Source organism: Athene cunicularia (assembly GCF_003259725.1).
Source record: "Athene cunicularia isolate RWA chromosome 27 unlocalized genomic scaffold, athCun1 chr27_part1, whole genome shotgun sequence".
In the NCBI taxonomy this organism is placed as follows: domain Eukaryota; kingdom Metazoa; phylum Chordata; class Aves; order Strigiformes; family Strigidae; genus Athene; species Athene cunicularia.
In genome coordinates, this window is record NW_020799138.1 from 2,359,610 (window position 1) to 2,371,602 (window position 11,993).

At 59.5% G+C, this 11,993-nt stretch overlaps 1 protein-coding gene across 1 annotated transcript; it reads left to right on the top strand.

Annotated features, from left to right (window-relative positions):
- Window positions 1-807: 807 nt before the first annotated feature.
- On the top strand, window positions 808-11,805 carry NGFR (nerve growth factor receptor). Its single transcript, XM_026864807.1, has 5 exons — window positions 808-1,039; window positions 5,404-5,763; window positions 7,770-8,013; window positions 8,708-8,868; window positions 8,944-11,805. Exons 1-5 carry the CDS (start codon window positions 823-825, stop codon window positions 9,243-9,245), a joined length of 1,284 nt encoding a protein of 427 aa, XP_026720608.1. The 5' UTR covers window positions 808-822; the 3' UTR covers window positions 9,246-11,805.
- Window positions 11,806-11,993: the final 188 nt, after the last annotated feature.

Here is an 11,993-nt window from a genome sequence, read left to right on the forward strand (position 1 = left end):
AAAAAAAAAAAAAAAAACCAAACAACCACCAAACCCTCAAGCTTAGTTGGATGGCAGAGGGATGGTCCAGGCCTGGAACACACCTGCCTGCGAGCAGAAGGAGCAAAAGAAGCCCTGGCAGAGCTCAGATCACCATGAGCATCCCGACAGCCCTGCACCCAGGCGGAGATGCTTCCTGCACCCCACGGCCCCAGCTAAGGGGTGTTTTGGGGAGCGACCGTCCTGCAAACACACCCCGCTCCCCAGGCAGCCAGGTGTGTGTGTGTGCAGGGTGGCTCTGCCCCCACCGCTCGTGGCAGGTTTAGTGCTTTCATATGTGAGGACAGGTTTTATCAGCAGATACACTTACTTCCATTAGACAGTACCAGGGCTGAAGCTCTCAGTGCTTCCTTCAAAATCTTCATTTCCATCGCGGGGTCTGATTCCTGGTCCCCAACGTGCAGCAAGAGCTGTGCAGAGCTGCCAGCCCAGCTCTCGCCAAACCCTCCATCGCGGCAGGCAGCGCCCTGCCTTCCCCCGGGCTGGGAAGGGCTGAGCCCATCAGGATGGCAAAGCTTCCTTGAGGATGGTGAGAGACAAGAGCAAACAATGCTGTAACTCTGCAGAAAAACCCACATTCCCCCCCCCCCAATACCCATCAGCCACAACCGTGGGTACATGGGCTTTCCTAACTTCCCTCCAGCAGCAGCACTTGGCAGGGCCTTTCCTGATGAGCAGTTTTTGCATAGAAAAGTAATTTCTCCCAAAACCTGTATTTAATTTGAGTCCCTTTTAGCACCCACATGGGGTGTCCACCCCGGAGCAGGACCCTACGTGGGTGCAATGCATTTCTCCGCCTGCCCTTGCAGGGAGGGTCCCGTGACAAGGGTCACCTCCCGGCTTTGTTTTCTCCCTCAGGGACCCACCTGGGGCTCCAAGGACAAGTGTTTCACCAAGATGTACACGACAAGCGGGGAGTGCTGCAAAGCCTGCAACCTGGGCGAGGGGGTGGCGCAGCCCTGCGGGGTCAACCAGACGGTCTGCGAGCCCTGCCTGGACAGTGAGTACCCGCTCCCCTCCTCAGAACCCCACAAAGGGGCTGCCACAGGGCCTGGGGGGGCTTCGGGGGACCATGGACATTCGCAGGTACTTGGGTTTCCCCAAGCGCATCCTCTTTACCTCCCGAAGTCTTGCCCGGGCACAATTTGTGCTGTTGGTTTCAATCTGTCTGTGCACAGCCCTTGCAGAGATCAGCTCCACCCCAGGCCACCCAACTGCACCGCCACCAGCATCTCCCCAAAGCATCTGCCCCGCAATCCCCAGCCATGGATGCAGCATCACCCCATTTTAGGACCCGCTGGTACCAGTCACCTTTGCAGATCTGCAGATCCCCCTTCCAGCACCGTTCCCTTCCCTGGCTACAGGCTCGTGGTCAGCATTTACCTCCAAAAAATCCCCCTCCCAACACCGATTGCACATCAGTCTCTGATCCAGACACAGGGATGTCTCCCAATGAGCCACCTCTATTTTTATTTTTTTTAAACCTTGTAAAGACTGCAAAATAAAAGCAAGTTCGAGAGGCAAGAAGCAAATCACTTAAGTCCCCCAAGAGAGAGGGGAACAGTTTTCTCCTGGCCAACTCCAGGCACATTGCCTATGTCAAATGCTTCATAAATGTCGGTCAGAGATGTGTGCTGGAGACCTGCTTAAATGCTTACAGATGAAATGGTCCAGCTATTACTGTTTAAACAATGCCATGATAGGCATAAGCAATCTGCCCTTCAAATTTACTGCTGCAAACCCTTTGAAGGCCTGAGGACAAGTATTTGTAGGAAAAGCTGTGCCAGCCAAGCCCAGATTGCTCCAGGGATGTGACTTGAGAGGGTGGGGGGAAGGAAAAGAGGGTGGCCGTGGGGGAGCAGAGAGGAGGTAAAGTTTAGAGTGGGGTGAGGGGGAGAAGCAGCGTAAGCAGAGCGAGCACGGAGCAGGGGATGGAGCAACAGCAGGGCAGTGCTAAAAATACCTCTTGCTTTCCTACAAAATCGATGAACAGCGCTTACCTTCCCTGCGCCTGGCAGCAGGGGCTGAATCCCACCGCCTGCAACCTTGGGGCTGCTGCACAGGGTAACGCCGCCGGGCACGGGGAGGGGGGCTCGCTCCCTCCCGGGCTGTAACAGGCTCAGCCCCACCTTGCTGCGAGGTGCCATCCATCCCCCTGAGCCCTTCCTGCAGGGACCCTGCCCAGGGTGGGGGGCTCCAGCCCCTGGGTGTGCAGGACTGTAAATCCCGAGGGTCACTTTGCATTCCTGGGGATGCTCAGATGAACACATTTCCCTTTAGCTGCACTTCCAGGCTGGCAGGTGACTGGTCTTCCCGATTTCTTTTTGGAAACTGAAGGGATAAAGGGAATTTCCACCCTCCCTGGAGAACAGGGGGTGTGGAGGTTACGGAGAGACCAGGACTGTGACCTCAGTGCGGTGCTGGAGGTCTGTGTATCAGCTGGGGCGTGGGTGCAAGGGCCACTGCTCCAGTTTACACCCCAGCCCCACATCGCCCCAGGCCAGGCTTTTGCATTTTTGAAGGGAGATGAATATCAGGCAGCAGCTCTGTTGGGTTAGGGAGCTGAGCTGGAAAGCACCAGGACAAAAGGGAATGGGCCCTCCCTCCATCCCTGCAGGATGGGAGCAGCCAGGAGTGACCTGCGGCCCCAAGGCCTCTCAGCATCGCACCCAGGCCGAGAGCAACACCCCAGAGCAGGGCTTTGTGCCCTCCTTAGCTTTGCTGCTGACGGACCAGCAAGGCCGAGAGCTCCTGGCCTCCAGGCAGCTGCCAGTTCTCCCCCCTGCACCCCTTTATCTGCATCCCAGCAGCTCCCAGCCCTGCCACCCCTCACTTGGGAATATCTATCACATGGGATCTCCCTCGCTTACCCCACTGCACAGCAGCGTGGTGTACACCTCAGGGCAGGATCGGGCCCCTACCACCCCAAAAAGAAGCAGCACTAAGGAACGACACCCCCCTCAACTACCTCAAAGGGAGAAGCAACAGACAAACTGAGGAGCCACAACCAAGACAAATCCCCTGCAAACCCTCCTGCTTTACACCCCAGCCCTGCCCCAGCTGCAGCCTTTTTAATCTTTCATTAGCACCAACTAATCTCCAGCAGCTCCTCAGCTGGGAGCTGCTGGGTGGGGGTGGCCATGGGGCGGTTTATGGGTGCGGGTAGTACAAAGGGGTAAACGTTCCCCTGGCTCTCCTCTGGGTCAAGAGTGGGATTTTGGGGTGTGGAGAGAAGGAGACCTACAAACCCCATCATCAGCCCTCGCCGGGATGGGGAGAGGGTCCTTTTGGACCCGGGCTCATGCTGGATCCTGCGGGCGCTGGCAGCCGAGGCTGAGCCGCGGGGAGGAATGTGGGCACAGCCCTGGGCCGCCGAGATCCACACCTCCACCCCGGGCTGCCTCCAAGCTCTCACCTTGGATCTCCTCCCGATTCACCAGCCAAATTATTTCACAAAAATTTGCTACAACCAAAGCACCACCCCAGCCAAAGCCAGCGGGTGCCGGGGCGCTGGCGGAGAGGGTCCCTGCATTAGCCCAAATGGCCACATGCTTTTTTTTTTTTCTTTCTTTCTTTTTTTTTTTTTTAAATATATTATAATTTTCCTTCTCCCGTCCTCCCCTTGCCAGCCACCCCTGATTGCTACCTCATGATTTATTTATCCCCTTCGCCAGCCTCCATCGCCGCGGGCGGGAGGGAGGGGGCCCTGTTTGAATCTCAGCTGTAATTGCTCAGCTCAGATACCTTGCTGCCACTGAAAATGTGCCCACTCAGCCGTATGCCTTTCCTGGCCACTTCCCCGCTCTAATGGTGCCTATCAATAATTCAGAATAATGCAAAGGATGAGCCCAGGTTAATGGGAGCTGTGCACGCCGGCGGTCGACCCGGTGCTGCTCTGGCTCTGCTCGCTTGGCTGGGCAGCGGGGCAAGCAGTGGGGCAGGGGCTGCTTGCCCACCCCGGGACAGAGCCGAGGCAGTGGCTCAGGGCCAGCAGCAGCGGAGCAGGTCCGTCCCCAGGGTCCTGCAGTTGTAGGGAGGGCACAGGGCTGGCCCTGAGAGAGGAGCAGGACCCCCAGACACAGGCAGGGGGCGAGGGGAGGTGTTGGGGGTGGCAATGTCACGGCTGTCACTGCTCAGGGTTTGCTGCGGCTGAGCCATGGTGGGAAAGCAGTCACTGAGCCGGGGATGGCACCTCCGTCCCCCTCCTCCGGTGCAGGAGGTGCTGAATCTGCCCATCACCAGGGTCTTGGGGCTCTTTTTTCCCCTCTATCTTGAAAACGGCCAAAAATGAAGCTCTGCCCTGAGCCTGTCCATCGCTCCGTCTCTCCTTGGCCACCTGGGGAGGCTGGAGGTCACTGAGGGTGGGAATTGCTGTTTCCCACGGTCATCCTCGGGAGACAAGCAGGTAATTAAAGATTAGCATGTGGCTGGATTCCTTCCCGAGGAGCAGGGCTAGCAGGGGGATTGCGGTTGAGCTCCCCAACACCTTCTCCATCAAGGAGGAGGCTGGACTTTCCCCCGGCATTTCGGACAAGGGAAGGCGGGGTGTTGCGGTAACACGGGCTCTGGAGGGATCAGTGGGAGGCAGCCGACGCAGGGACAGCAGCTGTGCCCTCCAGGATGGGTGCTGACCCGTCTTCCCGGGCTAAAAATATCTTCAAACACCTTTGGGAGCGGGCAGGAGGAGGGAGGGAACGTGGGGGCGGCTTGCCGGGCTGCGGGAGGATTGATTTCCTTGGCAAAGTCAGTCCTGCAGGATGAAACTGGAGAGCAAGAAGCCCCAGGGTCAGAGGAGAGTCAGCAATTAGTGTTGTAACCTCCTGTTCGCATCACGCCCCGCGTTGGGGACACGTGGCCGAGGAGGGGGGCGCAGGGTGGTGATGCCCCGAGGGACCCCCCAGGCAGGATGCGGAGGAGAAAGCGTTTGGGATGCTGGGGAGCAGCGGTGGCTGTGGGATGCCCACGGGGACCATCCAGAGGTCAAAAATGGGGCTGGTGCTCCGGCTGGGAGCAGGGAGGATTGTTTGGGGACACCAAGCGCTGGGATGGGCACATGGAGGGCAGCACCCCGGAATTGCTCCAGCAAGGGGGTAGCTGTAAATGGGAAGAGTAGACTTGTGGGTTGGGGGATACTCGGTGGTGGGGAGGGGCTGCAGAGGGGGGGACACCTCTCCCTCTGACCTGGAGGAGGGGAAAAATGGTGAAAGGGGACACGGTCCCAGCTAGTAGTCACTGCACAAGCCCATCTCCCTGGCCCAGCAGCATTTGGGGATGGGACAAAGCCAGCGCCGGGGAGCAAAGTGGCCACAGGGACAAGGACATCATGCTGGGACCCTGCTGACCTCACCCTCTGTCCCCTGCCAGGTGTCACCTACTCGGACACGGTGAGCGCCACGGAGCCGTGCAAGCCCTGCACGCAGTGCGTGGGGCTGCAGAGCATGTCTGCGCCCTGCGTGGAGTCGGACGACGCCGTCTGCCGCTGCGCCTATGGCTACTACCAGGACGAGCTGAGCGGGAGCTGCAAGGAGTGCCGGGTGTGCGAGGTGGGCTTCGGCCTCATGTTCCCCTGCCAGGACTCGCAGGACACGGTCTGCGAGGAGTGTCCTGAGGGCACCTTCTCCAGCGAAGCCAACTTTGTGGACCCCTGCCTGCCCTGCACCACCTGCGAGGAGAATGAAGTGATGGTGAAGGAGTGCACGGCCATCTCGGATGCCGAATGCAGAGGTAACGCTGGTTTTATTCGCAGAGACCCATTGCAGCGGGGAAAGTGGGGTTTGCCGGGTCTCCCGTAGCACTCCCTGCCTCGGTTTCTTTTTGCACCACAGCAATGGGGAGGCCGGGGCATGTCCCTGGGCTTGGAGGAGAAGACCCCAGCGTCCAGTTGAGACCTCCAGCCCTCAGGCATTGCAGCATGCAGCTTCCTGAGCCTGGAAAATGCCCAGCCCCAGGGTCTGCCCAGCCCTTTCTAGGGGCTTCCTGGGTCTGCGGGTGCAGACACTCTGCTGGGTGGCTTTTGGTGTCAAAGAGCAGCAAGCAGAGCCAAGAGGTTCACCAGTCTCAGATCCCACACTCACTGCTGCCTTAGCCTTCATCAGGAGAGGACTTGGCAGCTGATGGGTTTCTGACGGGAATGAACTGCCCCGAAGAGCCGGGGGACAGCCCAGGAGGGTTTGGTGCCCAAGGGAAGGGGGAGAGCATCACTCACGGGCAGCTGTGCCAGCCTGTACCCCGCTGCCATGCACAGCCCCCCAGGTCTGGAGAAGAGGAGGCTGAGGGGAGACCTCATCGCCCTCTACAGCTCCCTGACAGGAGGGTGCAGAGAGCTGGGGATGAGCCTCTTTAACCTAGTAGTAAGTGACAGGACAAGAACTAATGGCCGCAGGTTGCACCAGGGAAAGTTTAGACTAGATATTAGGAAGGATTTCTGTGCAGAAGGGGCTGTTGGGCGTTGGAATGGGCTGCCCAGGGCAGGGGGGAGTCCCCGGGATCCCTGGGGGGGTTGAAGAGTCGGGCTGAGCCAGCGCTGAGGGATCTGGGGGAGTTGGGAAGGGTCAGTGTGAGGTTCATGGTTGGGCTGGAGGAGCTTCAAGGTTTTTTCCAACCTATCTGATTCTGTGATTCTGTGACTGCTTCAGCTGGGGGCACCCCGGTTGCTCCTTGGCAGCAGCAGCGCAATTCCCTGCCCCAAGCCCGATGGGGGAGAAAAGAGCTTTGTCCCGGCCGCCGCTGATTCACAGCGCGGGGGCAGCCAGTGTAGCTCCCTTGAAAGGGTTGAGTAAATGGAGCCATAAGTCAAGGAGCACAGGGCCAGCTTTGTTAGCCGGCAGCGGGGCCCTGCCGGAAACGGCCACAGTGGCCACCAAAGCGCCGCTCCAAAAGGGCAGCGGGGTCCAGCCGGAGGGCGGGCGAGGTGAGGTGCCAGCAACCTGCTGTGGCACCCGCTTGGTCCTCTGGACCCTGGAGAGGGGTGCGGGGGGTTTGGGAGGGAGCCGGCACCCAGGGGAGGGGATGGGGCAGCCGCAGGTGAGAGCGTTTCCCTGGGGCAAGACAAGACGGATCCAGTCGCGCGGCGGGACATGCCTGGGTGCGGTGGGAACGGGGTCACTCCCAAACGGGGCTGGGCTGGTGGGGTGCAGGGCTACAGGCAGGGGCCACGAAAGGGGCAAATCCAGACTCTGGTGGTGCTGGCAGCGGGTGAGCCCGGCTCCGAGCTGCGGAGGCAGCTGGGTTGCCTTACACGGGTGTAAGGTGGATGGGAGGCAGCTGGAGCTGCTTCCCCGGGCTTCAGTACCAGCGATGGGAGCCCAGGGCTCAGTCTGCAGCTTGCACATGGTGGGAAGAGCTGCAGGACTTGAGCAAACCCAACGCTGGCAAAGAGGAGCTTTCAAAGTCATGTCCATGTCCAGCCACAACCAGGCACCATCAGCCACTCAGGGCGAGGGACAGCTCCCCCTTGTCCTGGGGACCAGGGAGGCTGGTGCTACCCGGGGCCAGGGAACATGGTGATTTCACAGAATCATCTCAGTTGGATAAAGACCTTAAGATCATCTAGTCCAACTATTAACCTCACACTGACCCTAAGGCCAAGTCTGGGGACAAGGGGATGGGGCAGAGCTGGCACCTCTGGAAGAAGATCCCTGCCAAGATCATTGTCCCTTCACCGATTCACCCCCCACAAGGCATGGCCGGCTGCGTGACTAATTATTCTCTTTTCTCCTCCTGCCTGGCAGACCTCCACCCTCGTTGGACAACACACACGCCATCCCTGGGAGGCTCTGACAGCCCCGAGCCCATCACCAGGGACCCCTTCAACACTGAAGTGATGCCCAGCACCCTGGCAGACACCGTCACCACCATCATGGGCAGCTCGCAGCCCGTTGTGAGCCGCGGCACTGCCGACAACCTCATCCCGGTCTACTGCTCCATCCTGGCGGCCGTGGTGGTGGGGCTGGTAGCCTACATCGCTTTCAAAAGGTAGAGGCCCGTGGCAGCACCGTGGGGTCATGGCAGAGGGTTGGGGTGGTGGGAAACAGGCTGTGTCCCTCTCCTTGGAGGTCCCGCAGTCACCAACAAGGGAGGGAGGGGACCAGGCTGGGTGGGTAGGAGGTGGATTTCCAAAAAAGCATGAGAAATCGGGCTGTTGAGGGGCAAAAGGGAGATGGCAGCAGGGTGGGGGTGCAGGGTGGGGGAACCCTCGTTGCAACCCGCCCCCCGCCTGGCTCCTGCTTGTTCTGGCACGGTGCAGGCAGCCGTCACGGCCGATCACGCTCAGCAGCTCATCCCTGGTGTGCTGGGTTTGCATCTGCCTGGGCAAGCCAGGGCTGGCTCAGCAGCTCCCCAGCACCCTGGGGGTGGGGGGAGACCCACAGGCATGGGGGGACCCACAGGCAGCCCCGGGACTCCGGTGTGCTCCGGCAGCACAGCCGCATTTTTGCAGCAGATCCACGCAGAAGGAAACCCTGCCCTGATCCCTCGCAAAGCTCAGGAGCTCAGCACCCACTTGGCAGCTGTAAATGCCAGTTTAAACCGATCCAGCGCCATCCTGGAGAGCTTTGAGGCTGCAGGAGAAACGCTTCTCCCTGGGAGAAGTGGTCCCAAAAAAGAGGGACAAAGCAACAAATGTGCTCCCAGCCTGGGGGATGTCACCTCCCCGCTCCTCTCCCTGCAGGTGGAACAACTGCAAACAGAACAAGCAAGGGGCCAACAACCGCCCGGTGAACCAGACGCCTTCGCCGGAGGGGGAGAAGCTGCACAGCGACAGCGGCATCTCGGTGGACAGCCAGAGCCTGCACGACCAGCAGCCGCCCAGCCAGAGCACCCAGGGGCCAGGTAGGGTGAAGTGGGGGCTACAGGGTGGGCAAGGGCACCCCAGGGATGGGCTTAACGCTCCTTCCTCCTTCCCAGCCCCCAAAGGAGATGGGAACCTCTACACCAACCTCCCACCCAGCAAGCAGGAGGAGGTGGAGAAGCTGCTGGGAAGCTCTGTGGAGGAGACGTGGAGGCAGCTGGCTGAGGAGTTGGGCTACAAAGAGGATCTCATAGACTCCTTCACCCGGGAGGAATCGCCTGCCCGGGCTCTCCTGGCCGACTGGTCCTCCAAGGAGACGGCCACCCTCGACGCCCTGCTCACCGCCCTGCGCAAGATCCAGCGCGGGGACATCGCCGAGAGCTTGTACAGCGAGTCCACCGCCACCTCCCCTGTCTGAAGGGTGGCCCGGGGCAGCCCCGTGGGGTCCCCTTCCCCCTTCTTCCCTTTACCTCTCCCCTCCCTGGCACCAAGAGCCCAGGAGGGGAGGGTGGGAAGGAAGTGGGGGCTCCCCGGGCCCCCCCAATTTACGGTCCTCTATGCACTGAGCTCCTGTTTTCGGTATCGCCCCCTCCCAACGCCAACTCCCCCTGGCAGCCCGTAAGCGGGTCGGGTGTTGGGACTCAACACCCAAAGCCCGTCTGCTGCCGGCGCATCCTCTGCAGCCCCGTGAGGCTGGACAGACGGACACAGGAATGAGCCCCGCGCTCTCAGCCCTGCCCCACCTTCCAGCCCTTCTCCTTCCTCCTTGGGGCTCCAGTTCTCCTCTTCCTCCTGCCCTTCCTCCTTGGCCCACCCTGCCTCTATCTCCTGCTCCCCTCTAATGCCCTGAAATCCAGCTGCTTTCCCCAAAACGCAGATGAAGGGCAGGGCTGGGCTGGGCGTGAAGAGCACTGGAGCTGCTGTACCAGGATTTGGGGAGGGGGCTGGTCCCACGGCCAGGCCGTGCCATGACAAGTGGGCTGGGGGTAAGGGCTTGGCTTCCAGCAGCTCAACCTACACTGTGAAATTCGGGGGGCGCAGCCCCCGCGCACGCTCCCCAGGGCTGCCAGCGTTTGGTCTCAGTGAGGAGCAGCCGGGACCACCCGAACGTTGAGGATCAGACGTCTGGGTGCCACGATCTCCCTGCCAGTGCCCAGCTCACCTGGGGACGCTGGAGCTACACGGGTGGGGGGGACACTGAAGGTCTAAAGGGCTGAAAAAGTGCCTGCCCACAGTGGGGACACGACAAAAGGGCTCTGCTCATCCTTCCCCTGGCACCAGCCCCGGCATCCCCACCCTGCACCGACCCAGGAGCAAAGCCACCCTGACACCTTTGCACTGTCCCTGCTCGCCTGCAGACCCCCCCCCCGGGGCTGGTGGTCCCAACCCCCTGCTTGTAAGGGCTCCTTCTCCTCCAGCACTGTGAAGGGGGGCTCAGAAATGCCCCTGCCCGCTCCCCTGCGGGTCCTTCACCTCCGTCCGGGTGCACAGCGGGTGCTGCCCCCCCTCAGTGCACCGACTGCCTCCCCAGGGCACCCTTGGGTGGCCCCAACACCTCCCTCTGCCAGGACCCCGCCGCTGCCCCGGGGAAAGGGACATCACTCACCACCTCTACGCCTCCAGAGATATAAGTGCATTTTCTTGGCATATCAGCTCCCCGCCCAGCACCCAGCTCACTCACGGGTGATGCTGGAGAGCAGCCGCCGGGTGGGTGAGCACCCTGATCCCCCCACGAGCTGCCAGCGAGCAGCCAGGGTGGTCCTGGGGGATGCCCCCCACCCAGCTACTGCTTTGATGTCTCACTCGCCTGGAGCATCACAAGATTTTTGCAGAGGAAGGACTGCAAGGCGAGCTGGTGCATGGCACCAGTGCCGGTATGTCTGCGCCTACAGACTCCCCCTTCACCTCTGGATTCAGCCAGAAACTCTTCTTCCTCCCCTCCTTAAGGAGATAAGCAAGACTTGTAAATAATATCACGTTGTTTTACTAACTGCTTGAGGTTTCTACGTGTGACACGGGGGGACGGTGCCCGCCCTGGCTCCTCTGCTCTTCCTCACAGCCTTTCTGCCTGCAAGGCGAGCCTTCGTTTGGCAGCCCAAGCCTTTGGTCCCACTTCGTTTCTGGCCTTAAAGACTCAATGGGGAGGCAGAGAAATATGCACATCCCCCCAAAATCACTGCAGCAGGTCCATGAGAAACTTTGAGGAACATGGAAGGATGTGGCTGCTCCCGGCGGAGTTGCTGGCTGTCAGGAGGGAGAGCTCAGCACTTGCCAAGGGATTGGAGCCTGCGTCAACAGGATTCGAGCACCCAGATCCTTCAAAAGCTTTTGGGAATTTCGCCCCGTGTGCTTTGGGTGATAAAGCAGCACAGGTTGAATCTCCAGGATGGGAGATTTGATGCCTCCTGCCCTCGTGCAGCAAAAGAGCAAAGATCCCTTCGGAGGAACAACCCCTGTGACACTTTGGCCGCCCATGCCAAACCCGTTGGTTAGAAACACTTGGCCCTGACGGGGCTGCGAGTCCCACGTCTGAGTGTCAAACCTCTCCCATCACTAAAACCCAAGGAAACTGCCCCAAATTTGCAACCTCACTCGCAGTGGACGTCTCTGGCTCGCAAACCCTCTGCTGGGGTGCCAGCTCCTGCCAGACCAAGCCATCCACACGGATGCTTTTGGATGAATTTAAAAGTTTTTTTTTTTTTTTTTTTGTGAAGTGACTCAAATATGAACTGAGGGCAACTGGAATAAAGTGCCCGGATCAAAAGCAAAACAAACTGCCCGATTCAGTCTGACAAGCCAACCTGGCCATAATTTGCCAGCTGGAAATTTATTTTCTTCAGGACAATATCGCCATGGTCTCAGGTTTCAATTGCCATAGTAAAGGGATTTCCTCAGGGCTGAGGAAACTGAGACAAACTCAGCATCCAAAGAGAAGCCGGGGGATGCCTCAAATCCCTGGTTGCAGGAAATAAATAAAAATAAAACAAAACAAAAACCAGGAGGGAAAACCAAGCCAAAGTTAGTGCTCGTCGGTACGTTTTGTGTCCTTTTCTAACGTTTCTGTTGTACAAAGAACGTGTGTTTCTCCAGCTCCCCCCTCTGTAATACCAGTGCCGATTCAGTAGGAAGTTTTACGGTGAAGAAATAACCGTCGTAGAAGGAGTTT

Bases quoted from the DNA above. Each gene is read 5' to 3' on its own strand.
- NGFR (XM_026864807.1), top strand. From the start codon at position 823: ATGCATTTCTCCGCCTGCCCTTGCAGGGAGGGTCCCGTGACAAGGGTC. The intron at 1,040-5,403 runs GTGAGTACCCGC...GTCCCCTGCCAG, and splicing joins CTGCGAGCCCTGCCTGGACA to GTGTCACCTACTCGGACACG. The intron at 8,014-8,707 runs GTAGAGGCCCGT...CTCTCCCTGCAG, and splicing joins GCCTACATCGCTTTCAAAAG to GTGGAACAACTGCAAACAGA.